General features: G+C 42.2%; 1 protein-coding gene across 1 annotated transcript in view; it reads right to left on the reverse strand.

The window, feature by feature from the left end:
• The window catches only part of LOC121319157, a 57,971-nt gene that overhangs the window by 17,767 nt on the left and 16,492 nt on the right, over positions 1 to 23,712 (reverse strand). Inside the window, exons 3-5 of the mRNA XM_041256336.1 lie at positions 11,749 to 11,844; positions 7,445 to 7,524; positions 6,660 to 6,792 (exon numbers count right to left, since the gene is read on the reverse strand). Of these exons, the coding sequence (XP_041112270.1) occupies positions 6,660 to 6,792; positions 7,445 to 7,524; positions 11,749 to 11,844 (309 nt within the window). The remainder of the gene's footprint in view (positions 1 to 6,659; positions 6,793 to 7,444; positions 7,525 to 11,748; positions 11,845 to 23,712) is intronic.

A 23,712-nucleotide genomic window follows, 5' to 3' on the forward strand; every position in this document is an offset into this window, starting at 1 on the left:
GACGTGTCTGCACGGCCAGGAGAGGCCAGGGCAACAAAGCCTGTCTCAGCGGTGAGCCACTCTACAGCTCTACAGCTGTGGATAAAACCTTCACCGCTCCTCCGGGCCTCAACGCAAAGGAATTCCATTCTTACTTACGTGCTTGTGAAACACAAGAGAGACCCAAATTAATAACCCCCCTCTCCTCTAGAAACTTCTGCAGTTTAACACAGAGCCAATTTAATACCCTCCTCTCCTCTAGAAACCTCTGCAGTTTAACACAGAGCCAATTTAATACCCTCCTCTCCTCTAGAAACCTCTGCAGTTTAACACAGAGCCAATTTAATATCCTCTAGAAACCTCTGCAGTTTAACACAGAGCTAATTTAATACCCCCTCTCCTCTAGAAACCTCTGCAGTTTAACACAGAGCCAATTTAATACCCCCCTCTCCTCTAGAAACCTCTGCAGTTTAACACAGAGCCAATTTAATACCCCCCTCTCCTCTAGAAACCTCTGCAGTTTAACACAGAGCCAATTTAATACCCCCTTTCCTCTAGAAACCTCTGCAGTTTAACACAGAGCTAATTTAATACCCCCCTCTCCTCTAGAAACCTCTGCAGTTTAACACAGAGCCAATTTAATACCCCCCTCTCCTCTAGAAACCTCTGCAGTTTAGAGCTAATTTAATACCCCCCTCTCCTCTAGAAACCTCTGCAGTTTAACACAGAGCTAATTTAATACCCCCCTCTCCTCTAGAAACCTCTGCAGTTTAACACAGAGCTAATTTAATACCCCCCTTTCCTCTAGAAACCTCTGCAGTTTAACACAGAGCTAATTTAATACCCCCCTCTCCTCTAGAAACCTCTGCAGTTTAACACAGAGCCAATTTAATACCCCCCTTTCCTCTAGAAACCTCTGCAGTTTAACACAGAGCCAATTTAATACCCCCCTCTCCTCTAGAAACCTCTGCAGTTTAACACAGAGCCAATTTAATACCCCCTTTCCTCTAGAAACCTCTGCAGTTTAACACAGAGCTAATTTAATACCCCCCTCTCCTCTAGAAACCTCTGCAGTTTAACACAGAGCTAATTTAATACCCCCCTTTCCTCTAGAAACCTCTGCAGTTTAACACAGAGCTAATTTAATACCCCCTCTCCTCTAGAAACCTCTGCAGTTTAACACAGAGCTAATTTAATACCCCCCTTTCCTCTAGAAACCTCTGCAGTTTAACACAGAGCTAATTTAATACCCCCCTCTCCTCTAGAAACCTCTGCAGTTTAACACAGAGCTAATTTAATACCCCCCTCTCCTCTAGAAACCTCTGCAGTTTAACACAGAGCTAATTTAATATTCTAGAAACCTCTGCAGTTTAACACAGAGCTAATTTAATACCCCCCTCTCCTCTAGAAACCTCTGCAGTTTAACACAGAGCTAATTTAATACCCCCCTCTCCTCTAGAAACCTCTGCAGTTTAACACAGAGCTAATTTAATACCCCCCTCTCCTCTAGAAACCTCTGCAGTTTAACACAGAGCCAATTTAATACCCCCTCTCCTCTAGAAACCTCTGCAGTTTAACACAGAGCCAATTTAATACCCCCCTCTCCTCTAGAAACCTCTGCAGTTTAACACAGAGCCAATTTAATACCCCCCTCTCCTCTAGAAACCTCTGCAGTTTAACACAGAGCCAATTTAATACCCCCCTCTCCTCTAGAAACCTCTGCAGTTTAACACAGAGCCAATTTAATACCCCCCTCTCCTCTAGAAACCTCTGCAGTTTAACACAGAGCTAATTTAATACCCCCCTCTCCTCTAGAAACCTCTGCAGTTTAACACAGAGCTAATTTAATACCCCCCTCTCCTCTAGAAACCTCTGCAGTTTAACACAGAGCCAATTTAATACCCCCCTCTCCTCTAGAAACCTCTGCAGTTTAACACAGAGCCAATTTAATACCCCCCTCTCCTCTAGAAACCTCTGCAGTTTAACACAGACCCTGGCCCTGCCCTCACAGTGAAAGGCTGTCCTCTTGCAGGGCACACAGAACTTTAGGTAAGGGTTGAAAGAATAGGCTGAATTATTTAATATAGCAGGCTCTAACAAACTGCTATGCAAATTCAACTTTATAATACATTTAAAAAAAGAAGCCTCATGCCCACATTTAATGTTGATTTTTTAATGTAATTATTAATTTTTTACAGCAGCATTTAAAAAATCCAAACATGCTCCCATAATGTTCTTCTGGGCTCTGACATTTACAAAGCGTACAGACCGACTCCTTCCACATCGGTAGAGATGTGCAAACTTCATTAAACCACGCTGCACAGTTTACACTTCGATACTGTACCCATGGTGTGAAATTCACAAGGAAGTACAATCCAGGAACCAATGAAAGTGAAGCTAACACTTGGAAATTGTGCAATTAGAGTTGAGCCTCATTTAGGAGGTGATGAATATATTGACTGTACAGTTTGTGTGTGTGTGTGTGTGTGTGTGTGTGTGTGTGTGTGTAAATGCCAAAGCTGTTTCAGTTTTTCCAGTTTATTCTTTTTCAACGTGACAGTTTTTCAATACAGGACAGCCGATGGCTTCTGGTTCGACAGTGACCCCTATTGGAGAGACTGTGTTCCGATTTTATTAAACAGTAAGTGGATTCAAAAGGCATTTTACCATTTTTTTTTTTTTATTTCCTGTATGTGCAATCGTTCTGAGTAGTTTTGTTGCCCAGATATTTCATTTTAAATCTGTTTTCTTTGTATTACATGTGAAAATACATTTATTCATGTTTTGTAATGTTGCTGCAACTATGGGGTTTTTCTGGAAGAATTCCCTGGCCAAAGCAGTTGCACAGACTTGTAGATGGTTTAGTGACTGTGTGTAACGAGTAGCCACTCTCAGTAACCTGGGGAGCCCCGTCGGGAAGTAGGAAAGCTGTTCCCAGGTCTTGCTGTTCAGGAGTCCTCCTTTATTCCTATTCATTATGTGGAGGTTACTCCAGACTTCAAGGATTTTAAACAATCCGGTCCAACCATGTGCCTGGCGTTTAATTAATCTCGGCACATTCCTATACTTCATCTGTCTTCGACCATGTCATGTGGCGCCCATGATGTGTTCCAGACCCTGCCCTCGCTTCAGAAATCAGAGACATGCATAATTCACAGCTTCCTCTCCGGGGAGGGTATTGCAACGTACTCAACAGGAAACAACAGCATTCAAAATAATACAGACTGGACACGATGGGTGCAAAATCTGCCCTTAGGTGCATGTAGCACAAACATGTGTGCATTTCTAACTGAAGTATTCATGTCCCACGCTGCTTGTCAATTAACTAGCAGGTATTTATCACTGCTGTCATTCCCTGCTGGATAATGAACAGCAGAGACAGTGCTGAAGGTGAGGGCAGTTAGCGAAAGACAATTTCAACTTGAAACTGGAGTTTCTATGAACAGCAACAACTGCAACAAAGCATATGAAACCAAACGTGTACAATATACTAGTCATTGACATTTCCAAAGGGTTAGAACAATGTGCCAGTGAAAAGGTTCATTAGTACTGGACAACCAACGCCTGCAATGGAACTTTATCAAGAGAATCATCTCTCCCTCTCTCTCTCCCTCTCTCTCCCTCTCTCTCTCTCTCTCTCTCTCTCTCTCTCTCTCTCTCTCTCTCTCAGCTCCAGTGGTTCCTCTTTCCAGACCACATTGTTCTCGCTCCTACCTGCATGGCTCAAAGGTTAGGCTCAGCAGCTCTGCAGTCCCTGGCTGCTGGTTTCATTACTGCTCTGTGAATCTGATCATGATGGATTAGATATTAAAGCCCCCAGCATGGTGGCCCCCTCCATAAGTCTTGCTGCTGATCCCTGAGCTAGCGTTGCTTTGTCTGCTCTGATACTGTGGGATTCTATTAAAGAACCATTAGACTACAGGACTTCCCTTACCTTGATTGAGTACCCCCCTGGTTCCATTGAACTGCTATGAAAACCATTATTGTGGTATATTTAATACAGTCAGTCACCAGCATGTTTTTTACATCAGTAATAATAAATGAGGATTCATAACACAAACCACGAGATTAGTTAGTTTTATGAACACAGGCCCCTCTTGTGTTTGAATTGTAACTGAAGGTACTGTAGCTTTTACCTATGCTTATATTCACAAAGCTAAATGTGTCAATTCCTGTGATTCTCCTAGTGTAAAGAAGCCTGCTCTTGGTATTGTAGAAGTCACCAGCACCCAACAGCTGAGGGGCACAAAGACACAAACAAACAGAGTCCTCCTGCCCCAAAGACACACAAACAAGGAAAACAGTCGAGTCCTCCTGCCCCAAAGACACACAAACAAGAAAAACAGCTGAGTCCTCCTGCCCCAGAGACACACAAACAAGGAAAACAGCCGAGTCCTCCTGCCCCAGAGACACACAAACAAGGAAAACAGCCGAGTCCTCCTGCCCCAAAGACACACAAACAAGGAAAACAGCCGAGTCCTCCTGCCCCAAAGACACACAAACAAGGAAAACAGCCGAGTCCTCCTGCCCCAAAGACACACAAACAAGGAAAACAGCCGAGTCCTCCTGCCCCAAAGACACACAAACAAGGAAAACAGCCGAGTCCTCCTGCCCCAAAGACACACAAACAAGGAAAACAGACTCCTGCCCCAAAGACACACAAACAAGGAAAACAGCCGAGTCCTCCTGCCCCAAAGACACACAAACAACGAAAACAGACACACAAACAAGGAAAACAGCCGAGTCCTCCTGCCCCAAAGACACACAAACAAGGAAAACAGCCGAGTCCTCCTGCCCCAAAGACACACAAACAAGGAAAACAGCTGAGTCCTCCTGCCCCAAAGACACACAAACAAGGAAAACAGCTGAGTCCTCCTGCCCCAAAGACACACAAACAAGGAAAACAGCTGAGTCCTCCTGCCCCAGAGACACACAAACAAGGAAAACAGCCGAGTCCTCCTGCCCCAAAGACACACAAACAAGGAAAACAGCCGAGTCCTCCTGCCCCAAAGACACACAAACAAGGAAAACAGCCGAGTCCTCCTGCCCCAAAGACACACAAACAACGAAAACAGCCGAGTCCTCCTGCCCCAAAGACACACAAACAACGAAAACAGCCGAGTCCTCCTGCCCCAAAGACACACAAACAACGAAAACAGCCGAGTCCTCCTGCCCCAAAGACACACAAACAAGGAAAACAGCAGAGTCCTCCTGCCCCAAAGACACACAAACAATGAAAACAGCCGAGTCCTCCTGCCCCAAAGACACACAAACAAGGAAAACAGCCGAGTCCTCCTGCCCCAAAGACACACAAACAAGGAAAACAGCCGAGTCCTCCTGCCCCAAAGACACACAAACAAGGAAAACAGCTGAGTCCTCCTGCCCCAGAGACACACAAACAAGGAAAACAGCAGAGTCCTCCTGCCCCAAAGACAAATCCTCAGGTACCAAATGATGTATTTATTGGGAGCAGCTGTTACTGAGCGGATGCAATTGTCACTCATGGGATCACTGCGATCCGTGTTTTGGTTATTTGTTCTGAAAGACGTGACCGTGGCGACATGCACAGCCGCGGTGATTAGCAGTGAACGAAGGTGCTACACAGGCAAGCTTCCAAGAGTTCATTGTGAAACTGGAAATCCAAAAAGTAGCGACTAGCGACACAGATTGTTTAGCGGTTCAGCACTTCTGTTTACTTTCTGAAAAGACATGTATTGCTGGACACAGTGTTTGTTTGCTTGTTTAATCAGAGCAGCACTCAGCTGGTGAGAGGATTGAAAAGAATCAGATTGCCAGGAGCTTTGCGGTGGTGAGCAGCACTGCAGGAGAATAGCTGTTTACCAGCCAAACGTTTCCCCTCCTCGGGTGCATGTTGAGGAAGTGCTAAAGAGGAGTCTGGCTGGCTCGGTTAATCAGGTTCCACACACTCTGGAGGGGCTAAAAACAGCTCCTTAAAAATGACACTATTGAGGATTGCAAATGTATGGAGTGCAATTAAAGCTTAAATACTGCACGTGTCAATGTGGCTGACTTAAACTGAACTGAGTTTCAATGTATAAGTACTGCAGGGTTTGACGAAAATTACATAACGACCTTCTAAGCACATGAAATGTGAACAAATGACTGTAATAATAATATCACTAATTCAAAAAAACACAAAACTCTTCTGGGAATGTTGACACGCCAACATATTTGTAACAGAAAAAAACTGTCCTATTTTTAAAATGAGTTTTTAATTATTTAAAATTACACAACCATGGAAGATTACAAAGCAGAGTTGTTATTGTCTGTTCCTTCAGTGTCTTCTAACAGATTAGTCATTTTTTGCATTGATAATTATAACAAAATGGTTTTTTGTTGCTAGTTCTCAGGGGGGAGGGTTGTGCAGAATTGGAGGATTGCAATCAACACTATTTCCACAGAAATAGAGGTAGGAGACATTTCTTCACACACAGTCCTGTTGTTGACAAAGTTTTGACATCATTCAGCGAATGGGAACCGTACAAGCACCAGTGGGCCAAATGGCCTCCTTTCGTTGGTAAAATATCTTATGTTCTTATGTGCCTGGCATTCACATAATCACTTCATGTCTCTTATGAAACAGTTAAATTCTTCCACCATGCTCTTGCTCAATTCAAGCTGCACATACACCCTGGAGCAGACAGCAGTCTGGTACTCACCGCCAGGCTTGTAAACTGTGCCTGGGCTCCCTCTTTTTCAGGACCCTGTTGGCGTGACGACAGGGCGGGACCACCAGTTGCCACTCCCTCTCCCGTGTTGGCCCCTCCCTGTCCTGGCTGTGCTCCGGAGTGTCTATGAAATACAAGGACAAACTGAATCACAACGAGGGCAGCAGAAACACTTACTCTGTCAAACACTGACAGTGCCTGCATTAAACTAGAAAAAAAAAATCACATCATGAAGACAAGCACTTCTCCTGCCATCTTCTTCACTGCACCAAGATACCATGGAATCTGCATTTGGGAACACTGACTTGTATTCTGCGGTGGCCTCGCTCAAGTTTAATGAAAGTGCCTTCCTGAGGGGATTAGCACCTGGGAAGGTGGAGAAACGCCCTCATGTCGTATTCAATATAACAGGCAAACCACATTGCTGCACATATCATTATATGAACTGCCTGAACGTGGGCAGCTGCTCAGAGAGGTCTGGCACTCTTTCACAGAGAAGCAGGGCTATTCACTCTGTCTCGGTGTCCCCAGAGCAGGCCCTGATTTTTCCATGCTGGAGACTATGTGTTTGCCATTAGATTCCTCAGCTCCTGTAACTGGGCACCTCCTGACGTAAAAGCTGCGATATCAACTAGGATTACGGCACTCAAGCACCGGCTCTCACACACACTCTCCACTCTTGTAAAATAAAACTCAGCAGCATTAAAGAACAAGGAAACAAAACACACACAGGGAGGGAGAAAACAGAGGAACTTAGCTGTATCATTGAACCTCACCGTTTGAGCCAAGGAGCTTATAGATGAAATATGTAGAAAAATCTCTGGCCACAAGGCTGTAGCTGTTCCCGATGGAGTCACTAAGGCAATAAGAGTGGGAGAAGAAAGCATGTTAAAACATTTCTTCTATCTCCTGGCAGTCTACCAAGCTGGGAAATAACAAACAGCTCAGCAGCCAGGAAACAGGACAGTCTTGCATCAGCGAGTCTTCAGTAAACACAGGGATGAAAGAGGTTAGGGTGTGACAGAGTGAGAGTGTGTGTGAGAGTGAGAGTGTGTGAGAATGTGAGCATGAGTGTGTGTGAGTGAGTGTGAGCATAAGAGAGTGAGAGTGTGTGTGAGAGTGAGAGTGTGTGAGTGTGTGTGAGCATGAGTGTGTGTGAGAGTGAGCATAAGAGAGTGAGAGTGTGTGTGAGAGTGAGTGTGTGAACATGTGGAAGTATGTGAGCATGTGAGAGTGAGTGTGAGTGTGTGAGACTGAGTGGGTTTGAGTGTGAGCGTGTGAGAGTGTGTGTGAATGTGAGAGTGTGAGCGAGTGTGGCTACACTGACACAGAATCAGGACCCTATTCAGAAGTGCAGAAGGCAATTTCTATGAGAGAAATGAAGCAATAGCGTGTTTCATAGCCTACATCTCGAACAGAGATTAACCTGCTCTAACAGAACAACGACCTCTAACGTATTATTCAGAAGCATTTTAAAATCCATGTCCCACAGTGCCAGAGTTAACCAGGGCACACAGAAATGTTCAGCAGCAATCAGAGTGCTCTCTCAACACTTCTCAGCTATCAAGACTAAAAAAAGGGATCTGTTCTTATTTTTTTTCATTTTTGCTCTTTTTTTTTAATGTTGATGGATAGCCGCATCAGGGGCTGCAAATAAGAGGGATAATAAGGGATGTGAAGATGATGTGTGTTATCAGAGCACATCAGTGGGTTTCTCTGTGCTGGTTATTAACAGATATTTCTCAAGCCGGAGGCACGGAGTGAAAGATCAATCACTGTGATAAGTAGGGTTGGCGCAGACGGCCTGGCGTGTCACCTCGCGCTGATTAATTTCTCCAGCACCACCACTGCTGCTCTCCATCCCGCCATGTTGGTGCTCTGGAGCGTGACTCCTCACCTCACCCTCCCCAAACACTCGGAAATACCCGTCAGAGCTGTCAGGGTGAATCTGTCATAACACTGTCAGGATGACTCTCTACAGTCAGAGCTGTCATTAACACTGTCAGGATGACTCTCTACAGTCAGAGCTGTCATAACACTGTCAGGATGACTCTCTACAGTCAGAGCTGTCATTAACACTGTCAGGATGACTCTCTACAGTCAGAGCTGTCATTAACACTGTCAGGATCACTCTCTCTACAGTCAGAGCTGTCATTAACACTGTCAGGATGACTCTCTCTACAGTCAGAGCTGTCATTAACACTGTCAGGATGACTCTCTCTCTACAGTCAGAGCTGTCATTAACACTGTCAGGATGACTCTCTACAGTCAGAGCTGTCATTAACACTGTCAGGATGACTCTCTACAGTCAGAGCTGTCATTAACACTGTCAGGATGACTCTCTCTCTACAGTCAGAGCTGTCATTAACACTGTCAGGATGACTCTCTCTACAGTCAGAGCTGTCATTAACACTGTCAGGATGACTCTCTCTCTACAGTCAGAGCTGTCATTAACACTGTCAGGATGATTCTACAGAGCTGTCATTAACACTGTCAGGATGATGCTCTCTACAGTCAGAGCTGTCATAACACTGTCAGGATGACTCTCTCTACAGTCAGAGCTGTCATTAACACTGTCAGGATCACTCTCTCTACAGTCAGAGCTGTCATTAACACTGTCAGGATGACTCTCTACAGTCAGAGCTGTCATAACACTGTCAGGATGACTCTCTCTACAGTCAGAGCTGTCATTAACACTGTCAGGATGACTCTCTCTATAGTCAGAGCTGTCATTAACACTGTCAGGATGACTCTCTCTCTACAGTCAGAGCTGTCATTAACACTGTCAGGATCACTCTCTCTACAGTCAGAGCTGTTATTAACACTGTCAGTATGACTCTCTCTACAGTCGGAGCTGTCATTAACACAGTCAGGATGAGAGGCGCAAAGTCTGGGTGCCACAACGCTTCACAGTCAGCAGGATTGGCCAGCAAAGTCTCCCCGGACTGATAGTGCTACAGAGGATAATTATTAGTGGCAGTCACAGGGAGTTAATTTTTCTTTGCAGAGTCTCTTGGTAAGATTATCAGAAACCAGAGGACTAACTTAGTAATTAGCTCTTTGCTGAGCTGAGTTACCGGTATTGGATGATAAAGGGTTGTGTAGCAATGATCAGAGGAGAATCCAGGTTCTCAGGGGTGCCTCGATTGTTTCTTGCTAGCCGTATAAGAGGCATGTGACAAAGTGGTTTGCAGTGCACAGGTGCAGTGATAATGCAGTGCAGTAGAATAACAACCTAACACAGTTCGATGTGAAAAGAAGCTTTATTGTTGCTTAAATAAGAAGACTGGCTGTACACAGCAATGTATAAAGTCCAGTCCCGAAATAATACTTAATAATAATAAAACACACTTTAAACACATACACAATCACAATTCCCAAAGTGAGTGCTCCTAGTGCAAGTGGTGAATTACACAACAATGGTGAAACAGTGGTGCGGTGTGCTCTGGGGTACGTGCTGGCTTTTAGAGACAGCTCCCAGATCATTTAGCCGTCTATAAATTACAAACAGTTACTGAGACAGACAAGACAACGCAAAACACTCACGGTTCTTTTATGATTCTCCTTTACAGGAGAAAAGAAAGAAAAAAAATTGTGACTCCGCCCCTTTCTGTATGACAGACATCCAACTTTCCCTGGAATGAATTGCCAACCCATCCAGTCCGGGGCACTCTGTTCCTGTTATACAGCACTCTCACAGGTCCGTCTGTTCTATTCCGTCGACCTGCCCCCAAACCAACATGCGAGGCGTTGCTGTGGATCATGATTTCCTAATCAAAATCTGGTGTAATGAGGGTAGGGGCTTGGCAAAGCCTCTACTTAATGGTATCAAACCCCTCCTGACAATCTCCCATCCATTTAACTGTATTTGGTGTGCTCTTTATAATGAGGTTTACTAATGGGTTGACCCCTGTGGCATACTCGGGAATGAATTGCCAACCCATCCAGTCCGGGGCACACTGTTCCTTTTACACAGCAACCTCACAGGTCGATTCACTTGCTCTCTGTCACAGGCACAAATGCTAAGATTAAACAAATACCATAGTTCAAAAGACTGGTAAACACACAAGGAAGGTGTGGTCACGACAGTTAAACTGTACTGTATTTTCAGTGGCTCGTTGATGTCAGGGTCGGTCACTGTTTCAGGGTGGAGAACTTCTATTTTGTTGAAACCGTTTCTTTATTATTATGCTGTTTTTTACACTTGAGTTCTGGTTGCATGGCTATATTTTGTAACTCATGTTGCCGTCAAGCAGGACACCCTGAAGTGAGAGAGATCTCTCAAGGGGTTCTCTCATCCTGATTATATAGAATCAATGATTCTGAATAAAGGGGTTATCAGAGGAGTGCGAGAAAAGAGAACTGACGTTATACATAAAAGTTCTCGAACATTCTTCCCTTTCACTCAGCAAACAAAAACTTGTGGAATATTTTAGTGGTTACCCAGTATATGGAAATAAGCAGAGAGAAGAACAGAATGACTGTCAGCTCAGTGAGGTGCTGTGACAGGTCCTGAACAAAAGATTTCCATGCCATCAGCCGTGTGTATCACCTGAGGGATGAGCTCCCCCTCTATCACACTCCCAGAAGGACTAAACAAACACCCAATGCATACGGAATGTACTGGCAAGCCCTATCACCGGGTCCTAGCCCATACAAAGAACAGTCACATAGAATACTCCATTCTGCAGTCATAAACCCTTAATGTGCCGTCAGGTTTAAACTGCGTTCTGTGGCCTGTCTCGCGCCGTTCTTCAACACCAAAGCCAGAGAACCACGCATCGGCAAATGAGAAAACAAAAAACACCACACAGCACACTGCCTTTGAGATATGTGAACTTTCTAAAGAGACAGCCTGGTGCTTGTTCTGGTAAGAAGGGCTTTAGACCCTGATTGTGATAAAAAGTTGGCATCTAAAATAACAAAGAGGCCGCAGCAGTTGGTGTTTGAGCTTCAGGATTCCGAACACTCTTTGGGAGTTCTAACGTCACAGAGATGCAAATGCAGTAATAACCTTGTAACTCACGCTACATGTGCTCCTTTCAAAGCAAGCAGGACAGGGGTGAGAAGAGAGACCTACCTGGCTCTTTCTTCAGTGGAACTGCTCCTCCTTGTACGGTGCTGCCTGGGTCCAGGCGCCTCTCTGCAAGATCCTTGGCTTCTCACTGAACACAGGCTAAGGGAAAGAGAGAGGACGTTAGGATGGCAGAGCTGCAACCTCCACAAACAATCAGCACTCTCCTACAACATGTAAATGCACATACTGCAGCTCTGGCCAAAAGCTTTGCATCTCCTGTATCGTTTGTAATGTGATACAAGACCATAAGCACAACAGAGCTTGTTGTAATTCACCAAGCACTTCTGAATGAAGAATACATGTTTTATAGATCATATCAATACATACTCTTTGAATTTCTGTCTTTTAACAAAATAGACAGACAATGATTGATCATTTGATCCAATTATATGTCATACAAGCAGCCAATCAAGCCCACGCCATACATCGCAATGCATATCATATCACTACCCATACTACCCAGTGATATGATATGCATTGTGATGTATGGGTGGTGATATGATATGCATTGTGATGTACGGGTAGTGATATGATATGCATTGTGATGTACGGGTAGTGATATGATATGCATTGTGATGTACGGGTAGTGATATGATATGCATTGTGATGTACGGGTAGTGATATGATATGCATTGTGATGTACGGGTAGTGATATGATATGCATTGTGATGTAAGGGTAGTGATATGATATGCATTGTGATGTACGGGTAGTGATATGATATGCATTGTGATGTACGGGTAGTGATATGATATGCATTGCGATGTATGGGTAGTGATATGATATGCATTGTGATGTACGGGTAGTGATATGATATGCATTGTGATGTACGGGTAGTGATATGATATGCATTGTGATGTACGGGTAGTGATATGATATGCATTGTGATGTACGGGTAGTGATATGATATGCATTGTGATGTACGGGTAGTGATATGATATGCATTGTGATGTACGGGTAGTGATATGATATGCATTGTGATGTACGGGTAGTGATATGATATGCATTGTGATGTACGGGTAGTGATATGATATGCATTGTGATGTACGGGTAGTGATATGATATGCATTGTGATGTACGGGTAGTGATATGATATGCATTGTGATGTACGGGTAGTGATATGATATGCATTGTGATGTACGGGTGGTGATATGATATGCATTGTGATGTACGGGTAGTGATATGATATGCATTGTGATGTACGGGTAGTGATATGATATGCATTGTGATGTACGGGTAGTGATATGATATGCATTGTGATGTACGGGTAGTGATATGATATGCATTGTGATGTACGGGTAGTGATATGATATGCATTGTGATGTACGGGTAGTGATATGATATGCATTGTGATGTACGGGTAGTGATATGATATGCATTGTGATGTATGGGTAGTGATATGATATGCATTGTGATGTACGGGTAGTGATATGATATGCATTGTGATGTACGGGTAGTGATATGATATGCATTGTGATGTACGGGTAGTGATATGATATGCATTGTGATGTACGGGTAGTGATATGATATGCATTGTGATGTACGGGTAGTGATATGATATGCATTGTGATGTACGGGTAGTGATATGATATGCATTGTGATGTACGGGTAGTGATATGATATGCATTGTGATGTACGGGTAGTGATATGATATGCATTGTGATGTACGGGTAGTGATATGATATGCATTGTGATGTACGGGTAGTGATATGATATGCATTGTGATGTACGGGTAGTGATATGATATGCATTGTGATGTACGGGTAGTGATATGATATGCATTGTGATGTACGGGTAGTGATATGATATGCATTGTGATGTACGGGTAGTGATATGATATGCATTGTGATGTACGGGTAGTGATATGATATGCATTGTGATGTACGGGTAGTGATATGATATGCATTGTGATGTACGGGTAGTGATATGATATGCATTGTGATGTACGGGTAGTGATATGATATGCATTGTGATGTACGGGTAGTGATATGATATGCATTGTGATGTACGGGTAGTGATATGATATGCATTGTGATGTACGGGTAGTGATATGATATGCATTGTGATGTACGGGTAGTGATATGATATGCATTGTGATGTACGGGTAGTGATATGATATGCATTGTGATGTACGGGTAGTGATATGATATGCATTGTGATGTACGGGTAGTGATATGATATGCATTGTGATGTACGGGTAGTGATATGATATGCATTGTGATGTACGGGTAGTGATATGATATGCATTGTGATGTACGGGTAGTGATATGATATGCATTGTGATGTACGGGTAGTGATATGATATGCATTGTGATGTACGGGTAGTGATATGATATGCATTGTGATGTACGGGTAGTGATATGATATGCATTGTGATGTACGGGTAGTGATATGATATGCATTGTGATGTACGGGTAGTGATATGATATGCATTGTGATGTACGGGTGGTGATATGATATGCATTGTGATGTACGGGTAGTGATATGATATGCATTGTGATGTACGGGTAGTGATATGATATGCATTGTGATGTACGGGTAGTGATATGATGTGCATTGTGATGTACGGGTAGTGATATGATATGCATTGTGATGTACGGGTAGAGTCTTCCCAGCGACAGCGAGTGGAAGCGACAGCGAGTGGGAGAAGTACAGCGTGGAAAAGTACAGAGCAGTTTCGAAGCAGAAAGGAGAAATTGCATCTTGAATTGCTTTAATCAGAAAACAGAGGACATTGGGGAAACACAGCAGCAGCTCAAAGTCAAACAGCCGCGTGTGTTTTTCTGATAACAAACAAGCTGAAACTCGGAGCAGCTGATTCAAATTCAGCGCCGTTTTGAGACACGGGCGAGGGGAGGAGCCAACAGCACAGCAGAACAACGCAGTTAAACGAGGCAGTCTTCCCAGCGACAGCGAGTGGGAGAATTACAGCGTGGAAAAGTACAGAGCAGTTTCGAAGCAGTTTGAAAGCAGGTTGACAGCTGCAGAAGAAACTAAACTTCAAAAAAAAAAAAAACCCTCAACATGGTCTTCAAGCCAGTAATCTGTGACACCTGCTTGATGTGGGAAATCCGAGAAAACCCAGCGGAGCTAAACCAAGTGTGTGTAAAGTGCCGCACGATCCAGGATTTGCATAAACTAGTAAGTATGCTAGAAATGGAGCTGGAGGAAGTGAGACAGCAACAGGATCTTGAGGAACTGGCACACCCACAATTCATGGAAGTCTGCATCACCCCTAACAGACTGAAAGCCACCAGGGAGATAGAAGGTCAGAACAGCTGGGTTCAGGTAGGCAGAAGCAGGGAAAAAAAGAAACTTCGTCAAACACAACCACCAGAAATCAAAACAACCAACAGATTTGAGTCACTTCAGAATTTTGACGAGCAGAACCAACAACAAGAGAATGAAAGGAACAACATCCAGGACCCTATTGACAGTGGTGACAAGACAGTAAAAAGAAGGGAGGTCATGATTGTTGGGGACTCCATATTGAGAAACACAGCAAGTTCAGTTCGCAGTTTGGACCCCCTTACTACAACAGTGTGCTGCCTTCCGGGAGCCTCGGTCAAGCACATCACTGAGAACGTGGACAGGCTCCTAGAACGAACAGGAGACGACCCGGTAGTAGTCGTCCACATCGGTACAAACAACATTGGAAGAGACAGACCAAAATCCCTGCAAAACAAATTCAGAGAGCTAGGAAGGAAATTAAAAGAGAAAACCAAAACTGTGGTATTTTCTGGTATACTACCCGCACCTTGCAAAGGACCATATGGACAGCTGGAAATAATAAATCAAAACCAATGGTTGAAGACGTGGTGCACACGGGAAGGCTTCACCTATCTTGATCATTGGACCACTTTCTACAACGAGGACTATCTGTATAGACGGGATGGACTGCATTTAAATAACAAGGGAACTAGTCTACTTGGAGAAAAGATCCTCGAGCAGGTTCGGAAGCATTTAAACTAGAAAGGAAGGGGGGAGAAATGAACAAAAAAACAGAAGGGAGACCGCATCAAAACAAGAACAACAACTCAGGTAAGACAACCATTAAATGTATTTATCTAAATGCTAGAAGTATCAGAAACAAAATTCTAGAACTTGAAGCTACTGCACTAACAGGTAACTATGATGTGATAGGTGTTACAGAAACTTGGTTGTCTGAGAGTGATGGGGACGAATATAATATTTGTGGGTATACACTGTATAGGAAAGACAGGCAGGACAGAAGAGGAGGAGGGGTAGCGCTATACATAAGAAACAGTCTTGAAGCCCAGGTGTTAAACCTGGACAAAGAAAATAAAACCGAATCAATATGGGTCAGAATAACAGACAAAAATTCAAAAGGCATAATAATAGGAGCATGCTATAGACCGCCAGATTCAGACGGTGAGCACAATAATCTGTTATACAATGACATTAGAAATGTGTGTAGCAAAGGAGAAGCCATACTAATGGGGGATTTCAACTTCCCCCAAATAAAATGGGAAAACCCGGTGGGTAGCACGAAGGATGAAATAGAAATGGTGGAAATGACAAATGACTGCTTCCTAACACAATTTGTCAAGGCACCGACTAGAGGGGAGGCATGCCTTGATTTAGTCTTTTCAAATAACGAAGATAGAATAACTAAAACAGAGGTCAGAGAACCACTGGCAAACTCAGACCACAACATGGTCTCATTTGAAGTGTTTTTTAAATCCTCAAAAGTAAAGACTAAAGCTAAGGTTTACAATTTTAGAAAAGCAAACTATGAAGGCATGAAACAGAGACTAACAGAAGTAGATTGGAGTAAAATAGAGAAAACACCCACAGAAGAAGGATGGTTGTTCTTCAAAAACGTAGTACTAGAGGCGCAAAACAATTACATCCCTAAAGTAGACAAATCTAAATGTAAAACTAAATTGCCAAAATGGTTTAATAGATCAATTAAAAAAAATATTCAGCGAAAAAAGGCACTTTACAGAGCATTAAAAAAGGACCAAAAAGAAAGTACACAGAAAGAGTACACAGAACTGCAAATGCAAGTCAAAAAGGAAGTTAGAAAGGCCAAGAGAGAAATAGAAATGAACATTGCTAAGGGAGCTAAAACCAATTCCAAAATGTTTTTCCAATATTACAACAGCAAGAGAACATTCAAAGAGGAGATTAAATGTTTAAGAGATACAAATGGCAAAATCGTAGAGGAAGAAAAAAAAATAGCAAATATATTAAATGATTACTTTTCACAAGTTTTTACAAAGGAAGATACTGACAACATGCCCCACATGTCATCCAGTTCCTATCCAGTTTTAAATAACTTTAGCATAACTGAGGCAGAAGTGTTAAAGGGACTAGGAGCTCTTAAAATAAACAAATCCCCTGGGCCGGATGAGATCCTCCCAGTAGTACTCAAAGAAATGAAAGAAGTAATTTACAAACCGCTAACCAAGATCATGCAGCAGTCTCTTGACACAGGGGTGGTAGCGACAGACTGGAAAATTGCAAACGTAATACCGATCCACAAAAAGGGAAACAAAACTGAACCAGGTAACTACAGACCAGTAAGCCTGACTTCTATTATATGCAAACTTATGGAAACTATAATAAGATCCAAAATGGAAAATTACCTATATGGTAACAGGGTACTGGGAGACAGTCAACATGGTTTTAGGAAAGGGAACAACATCGATAATGGATAATTGCAAAGCACATGACATGGTTTATTTAGATTTCCAGAAAGCTTTTGACAAAGTCCCGCACAAAAGATTAATTCTCAAACTGAACGCAGTTGGGATTCAAGGAAACACATGTACATGGATTAGGGAGTGGTTAACATGTAGAAAACAGAAAGTACTGATTAGAGGAAAAACCTCAGAATGGAGTGTGGTAACCAGCGGTGTACCACAGGGATCAGTATTAGGTCCTCTGCTATTCCTAATCTACATTAATGATTTAGATTCTGGTATAGTAAGCAAACTTGTTAAATTTGCAGACGACACAAAAGTAGGAGGAGTGGCAAACACTGTTGCAGCAGCAAAGGTCATTCAAAATGATCTAGACAAGATTCAGAACTGGGCAGACACATGGCAAATGACATTTAATAGAGAAAAGTGTAAGGTACTGCACGCAGGAAATAAAAATGTACATTATAAATATCATATGGGAGATATTGAAATTGGAGAAGGAATCTATGAAAAAGACCTAGGAGTTTTTGTTGACTCAGAAATGTCTTCATCTAGGCAATGTGGGGAAGCTATAAAAAAGGCTAACAAGATGCTCGGATACATTGTGAAAAGTGTTGAATTTAAATCAAGGGAAGTAATGTTAAAACTGTACAATGCACTTGTAAGACCTCATCTTGAATATTGTGTGCAGTTCTGGTCACCTCGCTATAAAAAAGATATTGCTGCTCTAGAAAGAGTGCAAAGAAGAGCGACCAGAATTATTCCGGGCTTAAAAGGCATGTCATATGCAGACAGGCTAAAAGAATTGAATCTGTTCAGTCTTGAACAAAGAAGACTACGTGGCGACCTAATTCAAGCATTCAAAATTCTAAAAGGTATTGACAGTGTCGACGCAAGGGACTTTTTCAGCCTGAAGAAAGAAACAAGGACCAGGGGTCACAAATGGAGTTTAGAAAAAGGGGCATTCAGAACAGAAAATAGGAGACACTTTTTTACACAGAGAATTGTGAGGGTCTGGAATCAACTCCCCAGTAATGTTGTTGAAGCTGACACCCTGGGATCCTTCAAGAAGCTGCTTGATGAGATTTTGGGATCAATAAGCTACTAACAACCAAACGAGCAAGATGGGCCGAATGGCCTCCTCTCGTTTGTAAACTTTCTTATGTTCTTATGTTCTTATGATATGATGTGCATTGTGATGTACGGGTAGTGATATGATGTGCATTGTGATGTACGGGTAGTGATATGATATGCATTGTGATGTACGGGTAGTGATATGATATGCATTGTGATGTACGGGTAGTGATATGATATGCATTGTGATGTACGGGTAGTGATATGATATGCATTGTGATGTACGGGTAGTGATATGATATGCATTGTGATGTACGGGTAGTGATATGATATGCATTGTGATGTACGGGTAGTGATATGATATGCATTGTGATGTACGGGTAGTGATATGATATGCATTGTGATGTACGGGTAGTGATATGATATGCATTGTGATGTACGGGTAGTGATATGATATGCATTGTGATGTACGGGTAGTGATATGATATGCATTGTGATGTACGGGTAGTGATATGATATGCATTGTGATGTACGGGTAGTGATATGATATGCATTGTGATGTACGGTAGTGATATGATATGCATTGTGATGTACGGGTAGTGATATGATATGCATTGTGATGTACGGGTGGTGATATGATATGCATTGTGATGTACGGTAGTGATATGATATGCATTGTGATGTACGGGTAGTGATATGATATGCATTGTGATGTACGGGTAGTGATATGATATGCATTGTGATGTACGGGTAGTGATATGATATGCATTGTGATGTACGGGTAGTGATATGATGTGCATTGTGATGTACGGGTAGTGATATGATATGCATTGTGATGTACGGGTAGTGATATGATGTGCATTGTGATGTACGGGTAGTGATATGATATGCATTGTGATGTACGGGTAGTGATATGATATGCATTGTGATGTACGGGTAGTGATATGATGTGCATTGTGATGTACGGGTAGTGATATGATATGCATTGTGATGTACGGGTAGTGATATGATATGCATTGTGATGTACGGGTAGTGATATGATATGCATTGTGATGTACGGGTAGTGATATGATATGCATTGTGATGTACGGGTAGTGATATGATATGCATTGTGATGTACGGGTAGTGATATGATATGCATTGTGATGTACGGGTAGTGATATGATATGCATTGTGATGTAAATGTAGTACTAGAGGCGCAAAACAATTACATCCCTAAAGTAGGCAAATCTAAATGTAAAACCAAATTGATAAAACGGTTTAATAGATCAATTAAAAAAATATTCAGCGAAAAAGGGCATTTTATAAAGAGTTAAAAAGGGATCAAAAACAAAGTACACAGAAAGAGTACACGGAACTGCAAATGCAAGTCAAAAAGGAAGTTAGAAAGGCCAAGAGAGAAATAGAAATGAACATTGCTAAGGGAGCTAAAACCAATTCCAGAATGTTTTTCCAATATTACAACAGCAAGCAAACATTCAAAGAGGAGATTAAATGTCTAAAAGGTACAAATGGCAAAACCATAGAAGAAAAAAAAAAATAGCAAATATATTAAATGATTACTTTTCACAAGTTTCTACATGTTATTACCCAGTTTTAAATAACTTTAACATTACTGAGGCAGAAGTGTTAAAGGGACTAGGAGCTCTTAAAATAAACAAATCCCCTGGGCCGGATGAGATCCTCCCAGTAGTACTCAAAGAAATGAAAGAAGTTATTTACAAACCGCTAACCAAGATCATGCAGCAGTCTCTTGACACAGGGGTGGTACTGACAGACTGGAAAATTGCAAACGTAATACTGATCCACAAAAAGGGAAACAAAACTGAACCAGGTAACTACAGACCAGTAAGCCTGACTTCAATTATATGCAAACTTATGGAAACTATAATAAGATCCAAAATGGAAAATTACCTATATGGTAACAGTATCCTGGGAGACAGTTAGCATGGTTTTAGGAAAGGGAGATTGTGTCTAACTAACCTGCTTGATTTTTTTGAGGATGCAACATCGATAATGGATAATTGCAAAGCATATGACATGGTTTATTTAGATTTCCAGAAAGCTTTTGACAAAGTCCCGCATAAAAGATTAAGAACCTCAGAATGGAGTGTGGAAACCAGTGGAGTACCACAGGGATCAGTATTAGGTCCTCTGCTATTCCTAATCTACATTAATGATTTAGATTCTGGTATAGTAAGCAAACTTGTTAAATGTGCAGATGACACAAAAATAGGAGGAGTGGCAAACACTGTTGCAGCAGCAAAGGTCATTCAAAATGATCTAGACAAGATTCAGAACTGGGCAGACACATGGCAAATGACATTTAATAGAGAAAAGTGTAAGGTACTGCACGCAGGAAATAAAAATGTGCATTATAAATATCATATGGGAGATACTGAAATTGGAGAAGGACTCTATGAAAAAGACCTAGGAAAAATTTATAAACATCACAGAGAGGAGAGTGACCTAGGAGTTTATGTTAAAAAAGGCCAACAGGACACTTGGATATATGGTGAAAAGTGTTGAATTTAAATCAAGGGAAGTAATGTTAAAACTGTACAATGCATTAGTAAGACCTCATCTTGAATAATGTGTTCAGTTCTGGTCACCTCGCTATAAAAAAGATATTGCTGCTCTAGAAAGAGTGCAAAGAAGAGCAACCAGAATTATTCTCGGTTTAAAAGGCTGTCATATGCAGACAGGCTAAAAGAATTCAATCTAGAACAAAGAAGACTACGTGGCGACCTAATTCAAGCATTCAAATTTCTAAAAGGCATTGACAATGTCCAAGGGACTTTTTGGATCTGAAACAAAACAAGGACTAGGGGTCACAAATGGAGATTAGACAAAGGAGCATTCAGAACAGAAAATAGGAGGCACTTTTTTACACAGAGAATCGTGAGGGTCTGGAATCAACTCCCCAGTAATGTTGTTGAAGCTGACACCTTGGGATCCTTCAAGAAGCTGCTTGATGAGATTCTGGGATCAATAAGCTACTAACAACCAAACAAGCAAGATGGGCCGAATGGCCTCCTCTCGTTTGTAAACGTTCTTATGTTCTTATGTTCTTATATCATATCACTACCTATACATCACAATGCATATCATATCACTACCCATATATCGCAATGCATATCATATCACTACCCGTACATCACAATGCATATCATATCACTACCCGTACATCACAATGCATATCATATCACTACCCGTACATCACAATGCATATCATATCACTACCCGTACATCACAATGCATATCATATCACTACCCGTACATCACAATGCATATCATATCACTACCCGTACATCACAATGCATATCATATCACTACCCGTACATCACAATGCATATCATATCACTACCCGTACATCACAATGCATATCATATCACTACCCGTACATCACAATGCATATCATATCACTACCCGTACATCACAATGCATATCATATCACTACCCGTACATCACAATGCATATCATATCACTACCCGTACATCACAATGCATATCATATCACTACCCGTACATCACAATGCATATCATATCACTACCCGTACATCACAATGCATATCATATCACTACCCGTACATCACAATGCATATCATATCACTACCCGTACATCACAATGCATATCATATCACTACCCGTACATCACAATGCATATCATATCACTACCCGTACATCACAATGCATATCATATCACTACCCGTACATCACAATGCATATCATATCACTACCCGTACATCACAATGCATATCATATCACTACCCGTACATCACAATGCATATCATATCACTACCCGTACATCACAATGCATATCATATCACTACCCGTACATCGCAGTACTTAAATGCTTATCATATTGTGACATTTGGGTATCACCACACCCCTATTCATGACTCACTGCATCTAGAGGAGAGAAGACATAGTGCTGAATACGAGCTGCTGCTCCAGCATCTCAGCTGTGTTACGTGGGTCTGTACAAGCTTGCATCATACAGACCCCTACCCTGTATCAACAAGCTTGCATCATACAGCTCTTTTAAAAACTTCAGTAAACATGTATTTAAATGAATGGATAGCGTGCAGCAGTGCTGGTTACTCTCCCTCAGCTCCAGCATCGCTGTAGTTTAAAGTGCTCAGCGCTGATACCTTACCCTGCGGTCCCTTTCTCAAATCTTTATTGAATGACACTGGTTCATGCAAGGCTTGGTGAAGTAACTTACAAAAAATAGATGGTGAGCAAGTAGATTCAAGTCCTTTTCTTCAATCAGTTGCCAGGTTTATTGAAATATGCAGGGAGTCTGGTCCCAGGTACAGGACAAACAGAATACTCATCATTACAATGTTTGCATGACATTAAATACCCTTCTGTATAGATGGTCCACCTCCTCTTTCTCTGACATTAACCAATGGTCAAGGTAATTTAATTTATTGTGTGAGTGTTAATGTGTGTGTGTCTGTGTGTGTAGTCTAGTGTGACAACCTCTGAACTCAGTGCATTCTTCACACTCCTGGAGACAAAAGGTCCATCGATCTCTCTGAGAACCTCTGGGTCCAACGCCAGTCCCTGGGAGCCTTTTAGCTCCTTTATGCTTTGCATTCCAAAGTCTTAGAGCCTGTTCCCTTCTGGCCCACAGCATTGTTAGCTTGCAGTCAATGCTGGTAAGAAGCTTGTAGACGCAATGTCTCTATCAATTGTTAGCAGTACATGCAATTTGAACCAAACAGTCTGCTATCCGCAATATTAGTCTCTTTTCAGAAAAGAACACCAGTATAGCTCTGCCAGTCCACAAGCGTAGCAAACTGCTAATCAATTCTCAATCCATGTTTTCCAACACTTGGTAGCGCAGAGAAAGGAGTCTAATAGGACTCGTCAAAGCCTCTGTGTAACAGATCCACACATTAGCATTGCACATGAGGTAGGTGCACTCACCGAGGCTCCTTGCTTCACACTCTGTGTTTGCATGCAGTTGATAAGTGGAGCTTCAAAGGCCTGGAGAGCAATCTTTTGGATTGCCCGTCTAATTAGTATGGAGCATGCAGTCCAGGTCTACCGTTTTTTTAAGACTTATTTTCACTTGTGGGACATGGAGACTTTATTAACTGCAGTAATGGAGATTAATTTAACTCCCTGTAAACTACACCTGCTCAGTCAGGAGGGAAAGGAGAGATAGGGGAGAGGAGAGGCGAGAAGAGGAGAGGGGGGTAGGAGGGGAGAGGAG

This window comes from Polyodon spathula, chromosome 8, assembly GCF_017654505.1.
Source record: "Polyodon spathula isolate WHYD16114869_AA chromosome 8, ASM1765450v1, whole genome shotgun sequence".
NCBI lineage: Eukaryota > Metazoa > Chordata > Actinopteri > Acipenseriformes > Polyodontidae > Polyodon > Polyodon spathula.